Source organism: Mesocricetus auratus, unplaced genomic scaffold (genome assembly GCF_017639785.1).
Source record: "Mesocricetus auratus isolate SY011 unplaced genomic scaffold, BCM_Maur_2.0 Super-Scaffold_15014, whole genome shotgun sequence".
NCBI lineage: Eukaryota > Metazoa > Chordata > Mammalia > Rodentia > Cricetidae > Mesocricetus > Mesocricetus auratus.
In genome coordinates, this window is record NW_024429186.1 from 2,432,993 (window position 1) to 2,455,013 (window position 22,021).

Below are 22,021 nucleotides of genomic sequence, written 5' to 3' on the forward strand. Positions count from 1 at the left end.
GATGTCCTGGCCCCACAGAGCAGCTTGGTTGGGCTGATGACGGGGGTGAGAAACACTTGCACTTCTTGCCCAGGTCCCTGAGTAGGCGCCGAGTCCCCAGTACCTCATAGACGTGGTAGAGGTTGGAGCCTTCATCAGGCCAGTAGTGGTGGCACTGCCGGACGCCGTTCTCCGTGAGGGGTGTCAGCATGACGATGACTGCACAGCCACTCTCCCACACCATCTACAGATGACACAGACCCTCAGAGACCATCCACAGCCACCCCACTCCTGGGTGAACTCATTTCTCTCCTTGGATCCTGCGGCTGCTTCACGCCTCTGAATACACTAGCCCCGTGTTCTACAGGTTCCATGAGATATTAAAAAACAAAAGCAAAAACAAAAAAATGCTCAGTGAGTTTCATTCTCAACCAAGCTGTGGCCTTGGCTGGACTGGAACTCACTCTGTAGACCAGGCTGGCCTTTAACTCACAGAGATCCGCCTGCCTCTGCCTCCTGAGCGCTGGGGTTAAAGGCCTGTGTCACCATGCCCGACAACTTTTTGCCTACAAAGGAAACTTTCTAGAACATAACACAAAACCAGGCTCCGAGTGGACACAGGCGGTTTGCTCACATGGTTACTAGGAAGCTGCCCTCCTGCACAGAGCCTGCTCCCAGACACCGTGATGGGGTGATTATCTTGCTTGCACGAATAAAGCTCGTGTGGAGATCAGAGGATGGAGCTGGCCACTAGCTAACCATAGAGGTCAGGAGGTCTTGTACAGACAGACAGGAAGTGAGATGGCTGTGTGGAAACAGGAAATGAGATGGCTGAGCAAAGGCAGGAAGTGAGAAGGCTCCACGGGGAAAGGGTACAAGCCGGGGGCCAGGAACTCGCTCTCCTTTCCTCTGGGAAGCTAATGAGGTAAAGGTGGCTTTGGCTTGCTCCTCCTTCTCTCTGATCTCAGCATTTTCCTCTGTATCTGGCTGGCTCCAAAGGGTTTTTATTGTTCAGACCGATTAAGAACTCCAATTACACTGCTGACACCATGCAGATGACAATGACCCCAGAACTCAGTCGATAATTTACAGGAGCCACATAAAATTGCTCCCAGCCACAACAAACACACAAGTGCTTGTTTGTCATTGAGAAAAGCACCCCGCCACCACATTTGCCAACACAAGCTATCACTTTGAGGTGTGAACCTTTATGGGTGAGTTACCCAGGCATGGCTGGGGCAGACTTTTGTCAGCACAGCACAGTAAGCTCAGAGCGAGGAAGGCTCCGATTTCCTTGCCCATGCTCTGAACAAATGTCGCAGAACTATCTACAGGTGTAAAATTGGTATCCAGGGGAGCTTTCCCTCCTTTTAAGTGCAGATGTAAAAATCCGATTGAGGCCTTATTATTTAAGGGACGCCCGCATCTCACACAGAAAATGCTTTCATTCATGTTATTAAATCCCTCCATTAAATTACATCTTAAAAAGTCAGACGTATGTGCAATGTTTTTTTCTCCTTCCACATCGATTTACGTTCCCTCGGGACCGAAACGGTCAATACTCTTAAGGCGTCTCACTGTGTATCGTTTATATTGGAATTTAATGGAACCTCCTGAAGTATTTACGGGGGAAAAAAACAAGCCCGCAAATAAGTATGAATCGCACTTGAGCCCGCACACTTCTTTCTGCCTTGGTGACCCAGTCCGGCGAGATGAAAATTCTGAGCCTGTTTCCACACGGCAAGCTCGGCCGACCTGCTCTGCCGAAACCAGGGCTTTCCCATGGCGGAGCGAATTACTGTGCCTTCGGAAAGTGGAGGCGCTCGTTGAAAGCCATTACAAAAATGAGGAGAAACACAGATTTTATGAGTGTAATAAAAGTACAATGATGTAGACCATAAACCACCATCTAGTACTCTGCCTGCACTGCTGTGTGTGTGTGTGTGTGTGTGTGTGTGTGTGTGTGCGCGCGCGCGCGCCTCGCAGACGCAATAATACCAGGTCCTTCATTTGCAGAGTGGTCCTCCAGGTTCTACGGGGGTGCTCTGATTGGTCTGCACACACACCACACACACACACACACACACACAACGCTTCCTTCCAGGGCCCCTGCCTGGCTCTCTGAAGATTTGGTTAAGATTAAATCCAAATGAAACTTAATTTAAACAAACAATCTCAAAGGCACCCCGGGGGATAATACTTTTTAGGTCAGTGTACATGAAGGCAAAGAGGGAATTTACTAAATCAGATAGATTGGAGCCTAACTGGGCACTGATTTCAAATTTCCTTGAGTCCCTTCTCCGGGCAGGAAACCAGTTAAGGGCCCTCACAAGTCTGCCCCCCAGCTTTGGTCTTCATCAACATTGCCTGCCAGGTGCAACCCTGGAATATGGTAAAAGATTTTAATTCAGCTCCCTTGGGTGGGGATAGAGTCAGTTTTAGTTTCTCTCTATTTCTTCGTCTTGGCAGGCTTCTCTAAAACCATAAATCAATGTAATTCCTCGTAGTTCTTGTACTTTTGTCTGAACGCCAGAGAATATAATATTTTATGACCTCCGCATCTTTCCAACACACTAATCAGCCTCCCCCCTACATGGGAGGCACTTGGGTGGAGACCTCCAGTGAGGCAGGGGATTCCCATCACAGGCAGGGTGCTTTGGTTAAGTCGGGTGTCTGCACTCCCGCCAATGACTGGCGGCATCACACTTGCCAGGGAGTGAGCAAGCAGGTCTTCTTCCATCGGCGGGTTGAAGCCAATCTGCTCGGGTGGATTAGGAGGGAACCTTTGGTACTGGGTCTCTGGTGCAGACTTCAGGCTGTGGGCTGTGGTCCAGGGTTCAGGCGAGAGTTTGAGGTGGCACCATCTCTGGGCACATGTCCCAGGTGCAGTGTCTCTGCTTGTAACCTGTCTTGAAGGCATAGGATGATTTGAGCTCCATTGTCCTGCATATCTGGGCGTCGGGGTTTATGACTTCTTTCTGTGCCACAGACAAACGTCATCCAGTGGAACTTGGTAGGAGTTAAACCCATTAAACCTGATGCCAGTCTTGTGAGGCCAGGGTCCTGATCCACCCAGAGGTGACATGGGCCAGAAACGCCCATTGACACTCAGTCCAGCTACCTTACAGAGGGGTCTTCTTTATGGTTGCTCAGAAACAAACACATAGAAAAGGTCAAAGGGAGTAATTTAGACCGTTTATCTATTCAACATTAAGTGCATTCTTTGGCTGTTATTTAGTCCAACTGAATGAGTTTACTGACATGAAAACCCATTTGGTAAAACTCTATTGCTCTTCATTATCCATTGGACTGTGTCCTTCTCAAAAATCTCACCAGAGTCCTGATCCCTTGTGCCTGAAACCCTGTTTGGAGACAGGACCCCTGTTGAAACCCTGCCCGGGGAGAGCTCATCCTAATCTCCCAGGATAACAACACCCTTACAGAAAGGGAGGAGCAGATAGTGCCAGATACAGACAGACACAGGAAAATGAATGGGGCTGGACAGATACAGCTACAAGTCAAAGGATGCCAAGAGCCCTCTGGAGTCACAAACAGAAGACTTTGCCCAAGCCTCGGAGATCACAGCCCTGCCCATGTGTTGGTACCCAACTTCCTGGCCTCTAGAACTGTGGGAGGGTGTTTTAGGTATCTTAATCCAATCAGTTTGTGCTTCTTTGTCCTGGGAGGGCGAGCAAAGGAGCGCCCACGTAGGAATATCACCCCCTGCCGTCAAAACTGCACACAAATGCTGGAAAGAAAAATGTCGGCCCTGTTCCGATTTCACTCAGGGGACTGAAACGGATGAAAGCAAACACCGTGTCTCCTCGAAAGTCATTTTGAGTTATTGCACGTTTAACTAGCAAATGAAAATCGGCCCAACTGAAAATGGGCCAAGGGTCTGAGTGGACATCTTCTCTAAGAAGATGTGCAAGCGGGAGGTGCTTAATGTCACAGGCTGTCAGGACAACGTGCACCAAAAAAAAACCCAACAACACATACACACAAGGAGCGCTGGTTAGATGGCTCGGCAAAGTGCCTGCTGGGCAAACAATGAGGACCTGAGCTCGCTTCCAGCGCTCACATAAGAGCAGGGCATGCTGGCACACGTCTGTAAACCCACTGTTAGGAGGGCAGGGGCAAGGCGGATGGATGCCTGGAACTCGTTGACTAGGTGGTTTAGCTGAACTGGTAAGTTCCAGGTTCAAGGAAAGACCCTGTCTCAAAAAGTAAGGCGGGGATAAAGAGACAGAGGAGGGCTCTTGGTGTTGGCCTCAAGCTGCCATGCGTGCAGGTGCCCATGCATTGCCTTGCACACAGGTGCGAGCAACCTGCACGTACAGTTGCGCACGCAACCGAAAGATGCTGCCGAACTCCGTTTGATGGCCGTCATCGAACGGATGAGATTGCGAGCGCTGGTGAGGGAAAGAAGAGGGGCTTTTGCCGCCATGTGTGTGCGGGGGGCCGGGGGCGGGATGCCAAGCTGCAGGTCTATTACGAAAACCGTGGCATGAGTTCCTCAGCACCCTGAAACGGAACCCTTCTGACTCTGGGGACAGATCCAGAGGAGATGAGACAAGCAGGTTGGAAAATCCATATTCAGCTCACAGTGGCAGAGACTTGGAGTGGCAGCCACTCGGCAGTTGAGCGGCTAAACTCACGGGACGCCCTGGAAAACATGGCAGCATGGGGTGGGGGGCGGGAATGACAGAGAAACAGGGCTGGCAGAGAAGAGCAAGCTCCCACAACCCCACCAGCACGTGACTCTAAAGGGCCACACGCAAGCGTGTCGGGCAGGACAGCCCTGGAGTTGAGTGTGTGCGTGCGTGAGAAGGGATGTTGGTTACTTGGGTGCCGCATGGGGTGCCGAGAGGCCGTCATAGCATGCTGTGTTCTGGGTCCTGGGGAGAGAGGTCCCGACCCAAAAATGGGAACTGAGTAAATGGGCGTGTTAATTCACCTCATTTCACTAGTCAACCGAACCGCTTGCGTGGGCCTTAAACACGCACAACGGAAGAAACACAATAAAACAAAAACCACTCTGCCAAAGCCCCCCGAGATCCAAGTAAAGGAGGAATCAGACCGTTTCTCTAGAAAGCACCCCTGGTCTGTTGGGTAGAAAACTACTCCCTCTACCCAGATGGCTTGTGAGGGACACTTTCATCCTGCCTTGGAGTTACCATCCTCATACCCTAGGCTGTCATCTCCTTACGGAGCCTTGTTTTTGCCATTTCAACCTTACTGCAGTCCATGCTTAATTAAAAACAATGTCTTTTTTTAAGGACCATTGTGGGGGTGGAGAGATGGCTCAGAGGTTAAGAGCAGCACTTGCTGCTCTCCCAGAGGACCCAGATTCGGTGCCTAACACCCACACAACCATCTGCGACTCTGTTTCAGGGGATCTGCTGGCCTCTGCAGGCGCTTGACACGCACATACATGCACACAGGCAGACACTCATGCAGATAAAATAATAAATCTTTTTTTAAAAAAATAGTCAAAATACTGACAGCAGAGGTTTGCCTCCAGTGAGCACTTTAACTGTTTTCAGAAAACAAAGAGGGCACTGTGTTTATGTAAAAGGAGATAACTTCAAGCCATCGCTATCAAAGGTCTTTGGGAGTCCTCCCAGGGCCTACTTGGATGCACGGATACTGGGTTTTTGTTTTTTTAAGCTAGGCATGCTTGCATGCATGCTGAAGCTATCTGTACTGGAAGACAGGTTTTTTTTTTCTCTCCAGACTCTGCAAATCATGTCTGCCGTGAATAACTTCTCACAGGCTGAGCCCAGCCGGGAGATGCTGAGTGAATGATGAGGGGCCAGCTGTAGAAGTCCAAGAACACCGATGACTCCCGGGGCTGAGCATGTCAACGAGGGAATGTCTGTGACATCCTGCTCAGGATGGCCTCATACCCTACTCGTGTTCTCTCAGTCCCAGGCTGGCCTAAAAGTCACAGTCCCCCTGCCTCAGTGTCCTGGGTGCTGAGATTATAGGCATGTGCCACCATATCCAGCTCTGACGTAGTCTTAAGCTTGTTTAATTACATTTATTTATGGGACGTGTGTGTGTGTGTGTGTGTGTGTGTGTGTGTGTGTGTGCGTGCATGCATGCAAGTGCCGCAGCACATTCATGGATGTCCAAGGACAACTTGTAGAAGTCGGTTCTCAGCTGGGGCTGAACTCAGGTTGTCAGTCCTGGCAGCGGGCACCATTATCCAGTGACCCATCTTGCCATCCCTCTGCCCTCTTCTGTTTCAACAGATACATTAGTGTGCTATCTACCCACTTAGAACTGATACATGGAGGTGACCCAAAAGGGAGAAACAGGAGAAACGCTGATCCAAAGCGGCACACGGAAGGGATTGCTCTGTGGCTGTGAGCAGACCCCGGGACCACCAGCCACAGGGCTGCAGTTTGATGGATGGAGGGGTGGGAGTCCTCTATCTGTTGCTTGTTTCCCCTGGTAACGTTTGGTGCAAGGAAAAGAGAATGCATAAAAATAAGAAACATGGTACTCTATGGAAACCACCCAAGAGATCCCTTGGGCAGACAGGTGACCGACCGCCTGCTTGCTCCTCAGGCACATTTTTCTGAGGCTGAGGGTGACCACTCAATCATGGGGTGGGGGTCCTGTAACACAGAAGTTCTCACAAACTCCAAGTTCATTCTATTTTATGCAACCATGTTTTGGCGGATTGATTGCCAGCCGTTTGACACATGTATGAAGTTCCCCCTTGGAGGGGGGGCACTTGGAATCCCGTGTCTCCAGCCTGCAGCCCAGTTCCAAGTGAATGCATTTGGGGGCGTTCAATGCCCCCACCCTCTCCTTTATTTCCCTGAATTGGGGGGTTATGATGGGTGCCACCCTCTCTTTTATCTCCCTCCCCTCCCTTTTTTTCTAAAGTTAGGGCCTGACATTCCGTACACCTGATCCAGGTTTGAAACTCCAGGAGGAGACATGGGGAGATAAAGAGGGAAGGCAGAGGACAGGGAGGACGTGGGGAAGGGGAAGGAGGAGAGGAAGAGAAGGGGGAAGGGAGAAGAGGAGGGAGTAGGAGGAGAAGGGGGCTGAAAAGGGAATGGTCACTACACCATAAAAACCGCCCAGGACATTTTCAGCTCTGTGTTGCTTAGTTTCGATTGTCGCCTTGACACCCTGTGAGGAGAATCAGCTGGGAAAGGGGAGGCTCTCAGTGAGGAACCGTCCAGATTAGGCTGGCATGGCGGGCACATCTGCGAGGGAAATTTATTTTCTTTTCTTTTTTTTAAAGATTTATTTATTATATACACACTGTTCTGCCTGCACGTCAGAAGAGGGTGCCAGGTCTCATTACAGATGGTTGTGAGCCATCATGTCAGTGCTGGGACTTGAACTCAGGACCTCTGGAAGAGCAGTCAGTGCTCTTAACCTCTGAGCCATCTCTCCAGGAAATTTCCTAATCAAGTTACTGGTGGTGGTAAGAACCACACCGCATGTGGGAGGAGCCGCTTCGCGGGTTGGGAGCTGAGCGCTGGCCCGTGTGTGTGTGTGTGTGTGTGTGTGTGTGTGTGTGTGCACTCGCTGCTCTTTGCTCTTAAGGGAGTAATGTGACCAGTTCTCCGAAGTTCCCCTCTCTCGCTGTGTCTTCCTGCTCTGGGACTACAGTCTGGAATTTAGCCAAATAAATCTAAATCTTTTCTCCCTTAAATAGATCTTGCAGGGGATCAAACCCAAACACACACACACACACACACACACACACACACACACACACACACACATATATATCTCACAGCAAAAAATCTCAAAACAAACAAAAATGAAGATAAACTGTGCTCATAAACATACGTTTAAAAAAAACCAACTCAGTAACTGTATCTATTTTTCCCAAGCCCAATTAAATGTTTGCATGGCACAGGGAATGGCTGTGTCATTTCTTACTGTAATGGTCACCACCGACCATGATCATATAGACACATCTCCTAGACGAAGCCCAGATTTAGACTAGGAAATCTGCAGAGAGTTTTTTGTTGTTGCTGCTGCTGCTGTTTTGCCTTTTTTTTTCACATTTACAAGGTTGTGAATATGTGCATTCAAATTCCAGGAAACGGAACACTTGAAATTCGAAGTCCTGGAAAGGTAAGTTTTCCCCACTCAACTGTCCTCATTTCTGTCTCTGTTTGCGGCCCTCAGATAATGCACTCTTCAGTGACTGCTCTGTGTAGTTCCTGTGCTCACTTCCTCCACCCAGTCTCAACACCGAGCCCGCCCAATCAAAGGGTCCCTCTCATCACCAACAACCAAGAGTAGACAAGGATAGGTAACCGTGACTGCTTTGCCATGAGTATCTGGAGCTAAAGGGTCCTGGGGACAGAAGCCCTCCTGGAATCATGCCGCATAAGTGACCCTATCCAAAGCTCAGCTCAAGACTAATGCTGGATGAGGACAAAACTTATATGTGCACAGGTCCTGGAGGTGTTGTGCCATTGGGATGAATCTGCATGGCGTCATCTGAGAGACCGTCCCTCTTAACACCCAGAGGCTGAAATGTTTTGAATTAGCTGGCAAGGGACCATCGCTGAGGTATGCCGGGATTGCGTCTGGAAGACTGAAGGTTTGACTCTTGGTGGCATTGGGCACAACAAGGTGTAGCCTGGCACATTATGAAGGTGGTGCTGAGGCCGATGGCCAGGCAGCAAACGCCAGCCTGGGCTGTGGGCGTCATATACGCTCGGGGGGTCGGGACTCTGCCACACCCCTGCAATCCCTAGGTTTCCAGTTCACCTGCACACGCACGAAGACGCCCTGCCACCCCTTTTCCTCCGTCGTGGTTCTTTGCTCAGGTTTGTCTTATAACTGTAGCCTTCAGAGACAGGCACTCAGGGTGGGCCGAGGAGGACAACCGCAAGGTGCACCAGACGCCAGTGGTCGGCGGTGAGAACTGGCTGGATACTTGCATGGATGGTCTATCTACAGCCTTTCTCATTTCTCTAGTGAGCGTGTATGGGGGGTCTCTGTCCATGTATTCCATCCTATACCATTGTGGTCATCCAGTAGGTGTGGGGACACCCTGCCCGGCAGGGCTGCTCCGTATTTGTGGAGACCCACATCCTCTACATCCTTCAGCTTCTCTTAAACACGTGAAGAATGTGCCTCTCCCTGCCTGTGCAATGGAACTAATTACCGTCTCTGAAACTTCTGATGCCAGAAGTCAGCATGGTTAAGACCTCTGTGTTTCCCTTTTTTTCTTGGAGAGGTGTTCACCAAGAACATCTGTCCCACCCCTGGGAACTTTGCACTTGCAAGAAACATGGTTTAAAAAAAACATACGTAGGAGTCACCTGGATCTGGATTCAGAACGGGATCTGTCCTAGCAAGCTTGTGACAGGTCCTGCATGGCTTCAGAGCCTCTGCTTCTCCTTGATAGAACCAGACTCACGAAATATGGCTGCAAACTATAGTGAGGTGTGCGTAATGTACAATTTACCGTTTCTCAGTGCTCGGCTCAGAGGCAAGACACTCATCTGTGCTGTTGGGCAGTCATCCCCTACCAACTGTCTCCATAATTTCCCACCCACCCAAGCTAAAGCACCGTCCCCACTCAACAATGAGTCTTCTCTCCCCAGGAATGTGGGAACCTATGGCTCTGCTTCCTAAATGTGACGATGACCACTCTTGGTGTCCCAGGCAATGTTTCATGAGGCTTGTGTACATCCCCATAGGGTAGTTAGGTGGTCAAATGAGACCAGGTGCCTGTGAAGGGTCTCACACACGAGAGACGGAACATTGAATGTTACTTTCCTCCGTCGCTCTTGCCCCTGACATGTGAAACCCCCTTCCACTCCACACGACCCAGCGGGTAAGCAGAAGGCACCTTGCACACTGAAGCTTCTAGAGAAAGATCTTGGGAACCGTATGTCCCAGGCACAGTCTTCAAAGCACACAGGACAGCTGGTCCTGTCTTTCCCTCCTTTTCAGATATCTACCCTCTCGAAGGAGCTGTTGGCACATACCACTGAGGGAACCTGTGAGTATCCCAGGCAGGGACACGAGGAATGATGCTGTCGCAGCGATTATTTCAGAAGGCCTCAATAAAACAGCAAAACCTCACAAGTCCAAACGAGCACTCAAGACTTTAAAAATCCACCGGTGCGTGAACAGCCCTTCCAAGCGAAGGAGCAGAGTCCCACATTAGATAGACCGGCAGGCCACCTGCAGTACTCCTCCAGGCATCAGCAGTGATGTTGTGACACCTCATGACTGCTAGCGACCCCTCTCCTGTCCTTCTCCTGGGTAGTTTCCCTGTCCTTCTGTGGCTTCGGAGCTCTTTGCCATGCTGGATGCTCCCATGAATTCCCTGGTAGGCTCTAGTTCTGTTCCTCAGCTGTCTGAACTATATGGGTCCCAGAAGCAGACACGGAACTCCAGACACGGTGTGAGCAACACGGAGCAACGTGTGAGAGAGAAAACCTGGTTATTTCCTGCTCGCCACCAAACGGACCCACTTCACAAGCTGGGTGTTTTCCCTTTAAAATGCTTTTTACTTTTCATGCTGGGCGGTGGTGGTGGCGGTGCACGCCTTTAGTCCCATCATCGCTCAGCAGGCGGAGGCAGGCAGATCTCTGAGTCTGAGGCCAGCCTGGTCTACAAAGTGAGTTCCAGGACAGTCAAGGTTACACAAAGAGACCCTGTCTCAGAAAACCATAAATAAATAAATAAATAAATAATACATAAATGAGATATGTAATTTTTCTCATTTTGGTTTTGCAGCCCAGGCTGGCCTTGATTGCCATCTTCCTTCCTCAGCCTCCCAAACACTGATACTACAGGGGGGCAGTCGCTACAAGTCTAAAGTCTGTCTTATCTCAAACGTGGTCAACCCTTCGAGAAGACTCCATTGCTGAACCCTTATGCTGTCTCCTGAGAAGGAAGTTTGTGGGAAAAGGGTTAACACGAGGCTTCTCAGCTCTCAGGCAGCAGTCAGTGGTCCACCCTCTCTGCTGTGGGCTCCTCACGTATGGACCTGACTGGCCGCAGAATGAAAATATTTAAAACATTACAAAACAAAACAAAAAACCCTTGTGCCTGTCCTGCAGACATCCAGATTAGTCTTTTCATCATTTTCCCCAAACAGCGCAATTTATCAAGCATGCACTGTGCATACAGCATGGACGCAGAAGTAGGCAGCAGTATGTGAGGTTGCAGACGGTGAGCTGTTCAGAGACTCTTGGAGGATAGATGGTGCCCTTGAGTCCAGCCAGACCCCCTTGGAAACGGCTTCTGTGCCAGGTATGGTGATACATGGCCCGTAATTCCAGCATTGGGGAGGTGGAGGCAGGGGGATCAGGAATTCAAGTTAAGATGAAGTCACAGTGGTCAGGACGCCAGGCCATTGCTTGGGGTTTGTTGCAGGAGAGGAATCTGAACAGGAAGGGGGGAAGCCCATGAGGTCACGGAACCGGAGACAGAGGCTGCAAATGGTCGTGATGCCTAAGCAGGAGAGGCCCAAGCAGAGTCTCCCTCAGTACAGGCACAGGGATCCAGTCCTTATGGTCCTATGGCCCGGGACATCTGGTCATCTGGGCTGACAGTGAGTCCGGCTGTGTTTGCCACTGGCTCACTGTGTGGAGTGACATAGTTATAGGACAGTTTTGTAGCCATGGTCCTTTCTTGGTTGTTCAACCCAGCCTTTGACATGGAAGTTTACTGGTGCCTAACAAGGGCATCCTTTAAGCCATGCCTTGGAGCCCCTTGGGTCAGCACTGCTCCAACCCCCACCCCCACCAAGCCAGGCTTTCTTGAGGATAAGCTTTACATTGCAATATTTTGTAACAATGTCTCTAGTTCTTCGGTTATAAACTTGTTCCCGTTGAAAGCTAAGCTTGCAACAACACAGAGGTGTAGGAGAGATGTCACCTTCAGCTTGTGGTCTGATGCCCACAGTCTGTGCTGCACAAGGAGTTTTATTCCTAAAAATTGAGCTCCATTTCTGTGGGCCAGGTGGTTTTTTTTAATCCTGAGAGAAACTTAGATGGTTACTTCAAGAAGGTGTTAAGTGTTGGGTCGGGGGGGGGGGGGTTCCACGTGAAGAGTCTTCCCAAGTTCCTTGTGATTGGATGGTTTTACTTTTGGTCTGGACAACTCTTGCGGGTTTAACACGGAGGGGACCTGAGTATTCTCTGAGCTGAGGGACCGCGATGAGCTCAACACCAGCCTTATAGCAAAGGCCGCTAGTGCTGTGCCACGGATAAGAGCATCCACGGGGCGGCTCTGCGGTCCAGTTTCATTTCACTTTTCCCAGTGGCGTGAGCGAAGGCAGATGAAAGGAGCAGGCAGACACCTGGGCGTGCTCCACCTGGGCGTGCACCATGCTCAGCCTTACCCCTTCTGGCTGGCAAGTCTTGCACCCGCTAAGCAGATTTGAGCTTCAGTGGGTGTGTGGGAGCAAAAGGGCCCTGAGTGGCTGCAGGGATCCTGACCTCTTCCTTTGCATTTCCTTTTTCCGTGGAGTAGTTGGGAAAGGGAATGGCAGAAGTCTGGAATGGTGGTTGCTTTACTGACCTTTGGCAAACTAGTCTATCCTTTGTGAATTAATAAACATATATATATATACATATACATATATATATAAACAGTATCAAGAGATCCAGAGTAATTTGGACACACTGTTGCATCCAGAGTAATTTGGTCTCAGGTAAACACATTGTTTCAGCTCCATTGTTTACACAGCAGTGGGCACGCCTCCTCCCCCCTCCTGTACCACACCCAGCACAGCTGATCCCCTCTTCCCCCCGCCCCCCCCTGTTCCAGGAGCTCTGTGGCCTGACACATGGCCTGAGGGTATAACCTGCTGCTGGGTTATACCCTGTATTCCAGTGGGTGATCTGCCACGCCACATCCCCAAACACAGTCCAAGACCTACTATGTCCCCCTTAAACCTAGTCTGATTTATCCTGGTCAGGGATGGGCACTCTGTTGGCTCACTCTGCCCTCATCCGTGCACGTAAGAACTAGTTCCCAAGTCTCAGTCTTGTTCTGGGAGGTGCAGGACTGTGGTGGATGGAGAGACCAGGATGGCCTTTAAAATATACAATTAAAAATCCTCAAAGAAGATAAGCTACATTTTAGACACATTTTTTCAGCTTCATAACAATAAGACAAGAGATAAAAGGCACATTTAAAGGAAATATTCTGTGAATGTGTATTAACTTCCCTTACCTTTGGCACAGTTAAATTACAACATGGCTAAGGAATAAAAATGTTTAAAAACGCAAAACATCTCAGGTGAGACAACAAAGGATTCCTGTAACCTCTGTTAGTACCTGAAAAGCACGGCAAACAGGGCTGCATTGTGTCTTTTGCTGGATCCGACTGTGTCAATTTATGGACAACTCGTTGAAATGTTATCTTTAGGAAAAGATAATCAATGAGAAAAGGTTCACCTGCCAGAAGTCAGCCACGGTGGCGGGAAGTGGGCCCTGGGTGGCAATGTACGCAGGGTTTCGTGGGTCATGGTCCATCTGCAGGAGCAAGAGAGAGGGCATAAGGGTCAGTCGCACAGGCAGGAAGACGTCACAATGCAGGGTAGCACAGCTCCCGCCCAGGGCTTTTCACAAGCAAGGCCTGCGTGGCAAGACCCATCACCCTCAGACGAAAACAAAGGCACCAAACCCAGGGACCCTCCAGTTGGTCGAGCCCTTCAAGCCCCGCTGCCGTGTTCCCCAGAGGTGCACACAAATGAACCCCAGGAAACAGGCAGAACAGAGACTGCGCCTGGTGTATGGGCATCTCTGGTTGGAGTGGGGAAGCAACTTCTGCCCGCTCCAGGGCATGTGGAAGCCTGCCGGGGCTGGGGTTTAGTAGACAGTGTGTAGACCTGAGCAGGGAAGCCCATGCCCACGCGCACGCGCCGTAGGCAAGTTTGTGAGACTTGAAAGGGTGAGCAACAAGAAGAAATGACTGGCCAAGGAGCTCATTCATATTGGGTGTTTCGTTCACCTTGGGAGGGGCACATGCAGACAGCCACCTGGTCTGGGATCACTGGCCTTGTTTCAGTGTATGTCTGCATGTGTGTGATCATCTGTGTGTGGGTGCCTATAAGTGTGCGTGTGACTGCACGCTTGTGTGTAAATATGCATCTATATGCCTATGGGTGGGTATGTGTCTGTCTGCATGTTTGTGTCTAATGTGTCTGTGTGTGCGTGTGTATGTGTGCGTATATTGTCTGTGTGTCTGTATTATGCATGTCTTTGTACGTGTATCTGTATGTGGTCTTCATGTCTGTGTCTGTGTCAGCATGTCTATGTGTCTCTCTGTGTGCATTCCATCCGTGCGTATCTCCATGTGCTCGATCACAGGTGTTTCACAGACATGGGCCAGCCTTCTAGATGTTCGCTTCCATCTCCTCCCTTCCCTGACTGTGAGAGACCAAGAACAAAGAGCCTGGTTAAAGCTCCTTGGTTTGTAGACATGGGCCTCGCTTAGTGCTCCCATAGTGGAAGTCCAGCGTCATGGACCTTACTTGCAATGGTTAACTTGAAGACTGACTGTACGGGGCGGGAGGAGGGGGGAGAAAATGAACACAAGGGCAAATATTGTGAGGTGCACCAGGAAGAAGCCAGATTCATGGGCCTCCTGCAGGGTAGTCTTTGGCTGCTCTGTAAGCAACAGGGACCCTGGGCATTACTCTCCCCAAATTACAGAGCAGTTCTGCCCTTTTTCAAGGAACCCCAGAGACCAGCATTAGGGGAGGAGACTGGGACATTGCATGGGGGGGCGTAGAAACTGGTTAAGATAGCTACCCAGTCAGACCCACCCTGTCCTTGCCAAGTCCAAAGATAGCATCCAACCCTTTGAGTTTTGTGTTTGATTTAGAGATGTAGAATGTGGAGGGAGGCTGTATCTCAGTGGTAGAGCACTTGTCTAGCATGTGTAAGACCCTAAATTTGAATACCATCTCTCTCTCCCTCCTCTCTCTCTCTCTCTCAATCTCATGCACGCACGCACACGACACTACATGAAGGGGGGAGGTCCCTGCATTTAAAAATAACTGTTGACAATTCATTTCTCAGCACAACAATAAAGGGGAAAAAGTTTTCACCATATGCTCCGTGTGGAGGCTCGGGGAGGAGTCTCCAGCACCTCCCATGAGCCCATGCACAGCTTGTGAGCACTCGTAGGGATGACGGTTGTCAGCTCAGAAAGGTGCTGGATGCGCCTTGTAATTACGTGAGCCACAAAAGGGGGCGAGAGCACAAAGCAGCTGCTGCAAGTTATTCCGACAGAACAAGGATGGGATGAAGGCCAGGGTGGGGGCAGGGGAAAAGCTTTCTGTGCACATAATTTCATGATTCGTAATTAAAACTGGACCTCGTTTTGAGATGCACGGCACACACAATACAGGTGAAATTATGTTTGTCTCTCTCTGAAAGCCCCAATTAAGATGTTTCAGCAGGAAAAAAAAACGCTTAGCAGAAATGAGGAGTTTTGATTTTTCAAAATGTGCCTTTGCTGGGGGTGACAGTTATTTACAGAGACCCCCGTCTCTCCTGAAAACAGCCCAGGCAGAGGAAGGGGTACCCCGCCTGCTTCTGGGCTGTGATTTCTTTTGCCCATAACAACGTAGACTATAGCACATTTAACATTTGGGACGTGGTCAAACTACCAATTAAATTGTTTCCAGAATGAGAGATACAAGATTAAAAGGAAAAAAAATAAATGGCAAGTGTTTCAGGAGGGCAAATGTGTCCACTTTTGTGATAGGTTTGAATTGTCGTTAAAGAAACATTCTCTAACCCCATCGAGCTCGTTCAGACACTGGATGGAGATAAAGAAAGCCAAGGGCAGCATCCAGGAGAAGATGTGGCCAGCGGCAGCAGACACAGGGCAGGGAGACGGTGATGCGTAGGTCATGCTGCCTTTTCAGGGAGTGACTGTGCCAAACACTTTAGACCCACCAGTGTGCGGCAGCGGGACCCCCGCCATAGTGAGACTCAGTCTTCGAGTAGGAGCAAGGCAAACATTCAGCTTGACACAGATGTTTTTACCACATGTGAGATTTCAAGGCCAGGTAACTGTTTGGAGGAGGGTGACGAGTTTCTATAAAGAGACTTTTCTTAGTAGGGGAGTCTGAGGACAGACCTGCCTGAGGGGCAGCTGAGGCAGTGTCCACTCACTCCGGCGTCCTCTCCCCTTCATGGCTAATGTCTTCTTCTTTCCTTCACATCGTTTTCTTTCTGCTTCTCCTTGTAGATTCCATCTGAACAGTGTTATGCTCCCATACACAAGCTGCCAGCTATACGCAGTCTCTGGGGCCCTGGGGGGTCAGTCCTATTGTGTGCTACAGAGCTGGGGGTGTGGGTACGCATGTACTGTGGCAGGTAAGTACATGTCATCAGCTGGAACTCTGTGGGCATTAGGGCGCACACACGTCCAAGCAGCTGGCCTGAGTGCATCGGTAAACACTTGCAGTTCATTGAGGCAGACACCGTGCTCTGAGGGCTGGCAGTTTTGTGGACACACCAGCACTTTCTCTGTGGGGTCCCCAGTGTTGCTGCCGTGCACATGCCATTTAGCTGCCAGTGGTCGTCTAAGAAACTGGCAGGGCAGTGGCCTCGACAACACCGTCTCCCTAATGGGGGCTTCCTCGGGGACCCGGACTGCTTGGAGGGATGAGCATAACAGGTAACCCAAGGAGACTCATTCTAGTGACTTTAAGGAAGGTCAGACGGCACTAGGACCCAAGTACACTGAGTCCAAGAGTTCTGTTTGTAGGGTGCTATAAAAAGGAAAAGCCACTTGCCTGTGCTGAATCAAGCCCTTGCTGGGCTGGCCCTCGGGGTGTTGTCATAACACGGGGTGAAAGTCCATGTGTTTCCAAATGCCCGACTTGAAGAACAAAGATGGTGTCTTTCTCTTAAACACGGGTGGCAACTGTTTAATGATTTTCACACTAAAGTCCTCAGCAATGCTCTCAACAAAATTGACTTTAAAAACAGAGTATCCAGCAGTCCAACTCAGAAGCCCTGAAGAACTTCGGAGGGGGAAGGGGAGTACAAGGGAGAGGAGGGAGGAGGGAGGAGGGAGGAGGGAGGAAGCACTGCAGGTGCTAGTGAGGAAGTGTCTACTCCAGACTAGACCTGTCTGCCCCAGGCTCTAGCCCCAAATGGCCAGCTTAGGGGAGGGCACAGTGTCCTGAGGGTTGGAGCTATTCAGAGTGACTGTGTTTACTCTGGTGCTCCTGTGTCCCCTACACCCCTGACAACATGTGCCAAATTTCTTCTTCTTCTTCTTCTTCTTCTTCTTCTTCTTCTTCTTCTTCTTCTTCTTCTTCTTCTTCTTCTTCTTCTTCTTCTTCTTTACTTCTTCTTCTCCTTCTCCTTCTCCTCCTCCTCCTCCTCCTCCTCCTTTCTTCACCTTCTTGGTTTTTCAAGGCAGGTATTCTCTGGGTAACCCTGACTGTGTTGGAATTCTGTGTAGACCAGGAAAGCCTCACACTCAGTGATCTGTCTGCCTCTACCTCCCGAGTGCTGGGATTAAAGGCCTGTGTCAGCATGCATAGCCAGCATGCTTTCTTAAAAGCTAACGGGACTCTTGTGCAGATGCCTACTCTTCGCATGGGGTGATCCTGGGTACTAGAGCTTTGGAACCAAGAGACACTGCTTATGGCACTTTCCCACTCTGAGTAGATATTTATTTAACACTGATGCAACACCAAACTCATAGGCACAGATGTTTGCCTGAATATTTTCTGAGAGCCCACAAACCGTCCCCCCCCCCACTTGGCCAGTTTCTTAAGACAGCTGTCATCCATTCCTTAGGCTCCACCCATCCTGACTTAAACTAGTTGCAAGCATTCAAACTGAAACATTCATTTTCCTCCTGTCGCACTGACACAGTAGGGTGAACAACCGAGCTTGTTTCCTGGTGGCGTTAGGAATCTGAGCACTTACTTGCCGAGTGGGTGGCCACACTCAGTCTGGAGGCCTCCAGAGTAGCCTAGCCCTGAGCTTAGAGTGAGTGGTGGCTTCTCTCTCACAAGTGCTATGTGGGATGGCAGAATCCCCATTTGCTCTCACGACCCTGATTTGAAACTGCTCCTTGTTTACTACTGGATGAGCTTCCCTGAAATTTAATGAGGACTGGGCACAGACGTAATTGTCATAGTTTTGTGTGGCACAGCCAGAGCTGTCTGGGTTGTAATTGTAAGCTCATTCAGTGGCTGCTATGAGGGTCATTATCAGGGTTTCCCCAGTTATCTCGGAGAGATGGCCCAATGAGTTTCTTCTGGCTCTTTCTTATGATCCAAATTTAGTAGAAAAAAAGAATTATAATATGAAGCAAAGAGAAAACAAAAGTTACTAGTTCCAACTGACCCTTCCGACCTGAAGCTGGGAAGTCACACTCAACATGAGCTCATGGGACTTTGCTGTCACCGCTAAAGAATCCCCTGTGACCCTTGGCCTGTGGGTGGTGTGCCTGCGAGCCACACAAACCCACACTGAGGCAGGGCTTCGGCCTGAACCGTAGACGGGTGTGCCGGGGGAATGTGCTCTTGATGTTCGGACTTGGAAATGACTGCTACTTCTGCTCTGGCTTTCTCACCCAGTTCTTTTAGGAAGGAGGAGGGATGAGGACAAGAGGAAAACTGCTTCAGGTGGGTTTGAGCGGGTGTCACCTGTCAGTCTTCCATCAGGTAGAGCCTGCGCCTGAGCGCTTGCTCAGAAGGGAGTCAGCTAGCAGGGCTCGGGCTGGAGCTTAAACGAGTCCTACCCAGAAAGATGGGTTGAGCAGCCCTAAATGAGAACCGCGAAGACGGGTGAGCCATGGCCTCAAAAGTCCACTCCTGCCGAGGTAAAGAAGCCACCCCCCCCCAGTGATGCACGAGAGTATAAGTATGTAAATGTGTGTGCATGCGTGTAGTGGTCTGGTCTCGGGCAGTATAGAGAAAGGCCCAGTTCTTCAGCCAGGTCACGTCTCACAGAGGCTCACACTCACTGTGTGGGACATGAGGTGTCGGGAAATGGGATAGGCTACACATTGCTGGAGTCTTAAGTTTTCACCCAACAGGGATGGTGATATCTCCTAACAGTCTGCGCAAAGCCCTACGCTGAACACATTCTCACAGAGGATTTGAAGGAGCCTAGGACATGACGATCCAGGTTTGTAGCCTGTACTCTCCGGCCTTGGTGCTGTGGGGACCTCATCAGAAAGCGCTGTGTGATGCAGGCCCTGCTCGACCAATGCAAACTCTGGAACTGAAGCGAGGTTCCTGATACTTTTCCTAAGTGCGACCGAGGGACACTGCCCATGTGGCGAACACTACATGGGTCCCAGATCTACATGGTGAAACCCTCTGCGTCCATTAGGGTGCCTCCAACCGTGGTCTGTGACTCAGCACCGGCTGGCCTCTTTTCTTCCAACTACAGCATCGCTCCCCAGTGCAGAGTAGAAGCCAGCCCAGCCTCTGATACCCAACTTTCCGGCCCCGCCCCGACCCCGCCCCACACACCTTCTCAGTCAGCTCTCACTGGCCTCCAGCCTTTCTGTTTCCAGCCACTTTGTCTGGGGTTGGAAACAAGCGCACCCACCCGCCCTCTGCCTAAGGACGTGCCACTAATGGAATGTGATGAATGTGACGTCACAAGGAGTGAAAGAAACAGCCCCGAGTCCCCGCCCCCCCACCCCACCCCCCTGCCCGGTGATCGTGTACTTACGATGGGGCTGGCGTTGATGTAGTCCGAGTTACTGTGGCTGTTCTGAGGCTTCAGCAGAATCCTGGAGTGGTCATCTGAAAACAAGGCAGGAGCACGGGGTTACGTTTCTGTACGGTAGGAGTGCTAACCGCTGCTTAGGTGGGCTGGGGGGGTGTCGGTGTTGGCTCCGTGGGCTCCAAGGCTCTACCCCCTTCCCAGCCCTTCTCAGATCTGGTGCACACACACACCCTTGCGGTGTGGGCCTTTCTTTTCTCACAACTCCTTGTTTGCATCTCCGGCATAAGGGGCACGCACAGGGTGTGTGGAGAGAGACACCCGGGGCCTCTCGTGTGGCAGCGTTCGGACACCTTGACGGTTTTCCCGTGTGGAGCTCAAGTGGCAAACTTATCCTCTGGGTGGCGTTAACCAAGCGCTGGCCCTTTTTGGTGACAGGCAGCTCTGACCACACACGGTAAACAAACACAGGCGTGAATACCAACAGGAGGGGCGGACATCCAAGATGTAAGTTGTTGGTTAAGTAATTAAAACCTCCGGGTTGCTGGAATTTAGTTTCAAAAGGAGAGCAATGGCCAAAGGGGTGCAAAGGAGAAATGCGTCCAAAGAACGGGCCCTGGAAGAGCGGGATTTAATCTGACTGCCCTGGAAACCGGCCCTATCGCAGGGGACCGATGATAAGACAGCTTAGATAGGGAACAGGCTGCCTCCTGCCTGCTGTGACCCTCTGCACCTTCTCTCCAGAGTGTGGCCTTAGCAGAAAGGACAGGGGGTGCGTGTGGTGTTGGGGCAGTCGTGAGGACCATACCGCCTAAGAGCACCGGATATTGGCTGCCTTTTCCTCCTCCGCTGGCAAGTTCAAGCACTGTCACTGCTTTTGGTCATTGCTCCCCCCTACGCCACCAGAGATGTTTCTTTGGGGGAACACACAACGCCATGCCTTTTCTTCCGGGGAGACAGGAGCCCTTTAAAGCCTTCCTCAGATGGGCCACTTCCTGTGGAAGGTGGCTCCTAGGTACCGCAGCTGCCCCGTTGTAACAGAGAAGGCTTGAGGACTTTGTTGTCCCACTTGTGTTCCTGTAAGTTTGAGACGGCCCCCGCCATGTAGCTTAGACTGTTCTGGTGCATGCTATGTAGACTAGGTTGGCCTCAGACTCATAGAGATCCGCCCGCTTCCGCCCACCGAGTGTCAGGATTAGAGGTGTGCATAACTATGCCTAGCTCTCTGGCTCTTTCGTTTCTCTTGAAGATTTTACTTAAATTAAAAAAAAAAACAGGCAGGGCAGTGGTGGCCCACGCCTTCTTTAATCCCAGCACTTGGGAGGCAGAGGCAGGCGATCTCTGTGAGTTTGAGACCAAGTCTGGTCTACCAAGCGAGTGTATGCATGTGTGTGTGTGTATGTGTCTGTGTGCATGTGTGTGTCTGTGTGTGGTGTGTGTATGCGGTGGGGTGTGAGTGCACTTGTACCATGATCCATGTGTCAGATCAGAAGATAGCTTTATAGGGTTGGGTTCTCTCCGTCTACTCATCATGTCACCAGGCTCCCACAGCAAGCATTTTTACCTACTGAGCCATCTTTCTGGCCTTTAATTTAATTAAAAATACTGTGTAGATTATGTGGGTTTATGTGTGGATATGTGCACATATGAGGACGGGCACCCCCAGAAGCCAGAGGTGTCTGATTCCCCTGGAGTTGGAGTTACCGGTGGGTGTGAACTGCCCAAAGCGGGTGGGAAAACTGAACTTGGGAGGGCAGTGCGCTCTAAACCGCCAATCTAGCTCTCCAGGCTTCAGATTCTCTTTTCTCAGACAAGATCTCCCGTGGCCCACGCTGTCCTCCAGCTCACCATGTAGTCAATGACCTTCAGCATCTAATCCCCCTGCTTCCACGTCTCCAGGGCTGGGATTACAGGCACCATCACACTGGATTTACCCAATGCTGAGGATCAAACCTTCGGCTGCGTACATGCTGGGCACCCATGCTATGTATGAGCTGAGCTACACAATTACAAATCACAGCATCAACACAACAGCAGGGGCTGGAGAGAGGGCTCAGTAGCTCAACCGTGCACGCTGCTCTTGCGGACAACCACAGCCGAGTTCCTAGCATCCGTACCCCTGGGCCACAACGGCCTGTAAAGCCAGCTCCTGGGGATCTGATGCCCTCTTCTGGCCTCCGTGGGGATCTGCACTTGTGCACACAACTCTTGCACGGGCACACATGTGTGCGTGAGATTTAAAACAGCCATCGCCGTGTTCTAGGGTTGCGGAAGTTAAGGGACTTGTATCAGGTCAGACCTGGGAAGCAAGATCTTCAGGGGGCTCTCGGCAACAGATAGGCTTCGGGCCGGGGGTT

General features: G+C 50.6%; 1 protein-coding gene across 1 annotated transcript in view; it reads right to left on the bottom strand.

The window, feature by feature from the left end:
* The window catches only part of Ptprn2 (protein tyrosine phosphatase receptor type N2), a 653,364-nt gene that overhangs the window by 29,520 nt on the left and 601,823 nt on the right, over positions 1-22,021 (bottom strand). Inside the window, 3 exon segments of the mRNA XM_040742316.1 lie at positions 104-223; positions 13,398-13,475; positions 19,671-19,744. Of these exon segments, the coding sequence (XP_040598250.1) occupies positions 104-223; positions 13,398-13,475; positions 19,671-19,744 (272 nt within the window).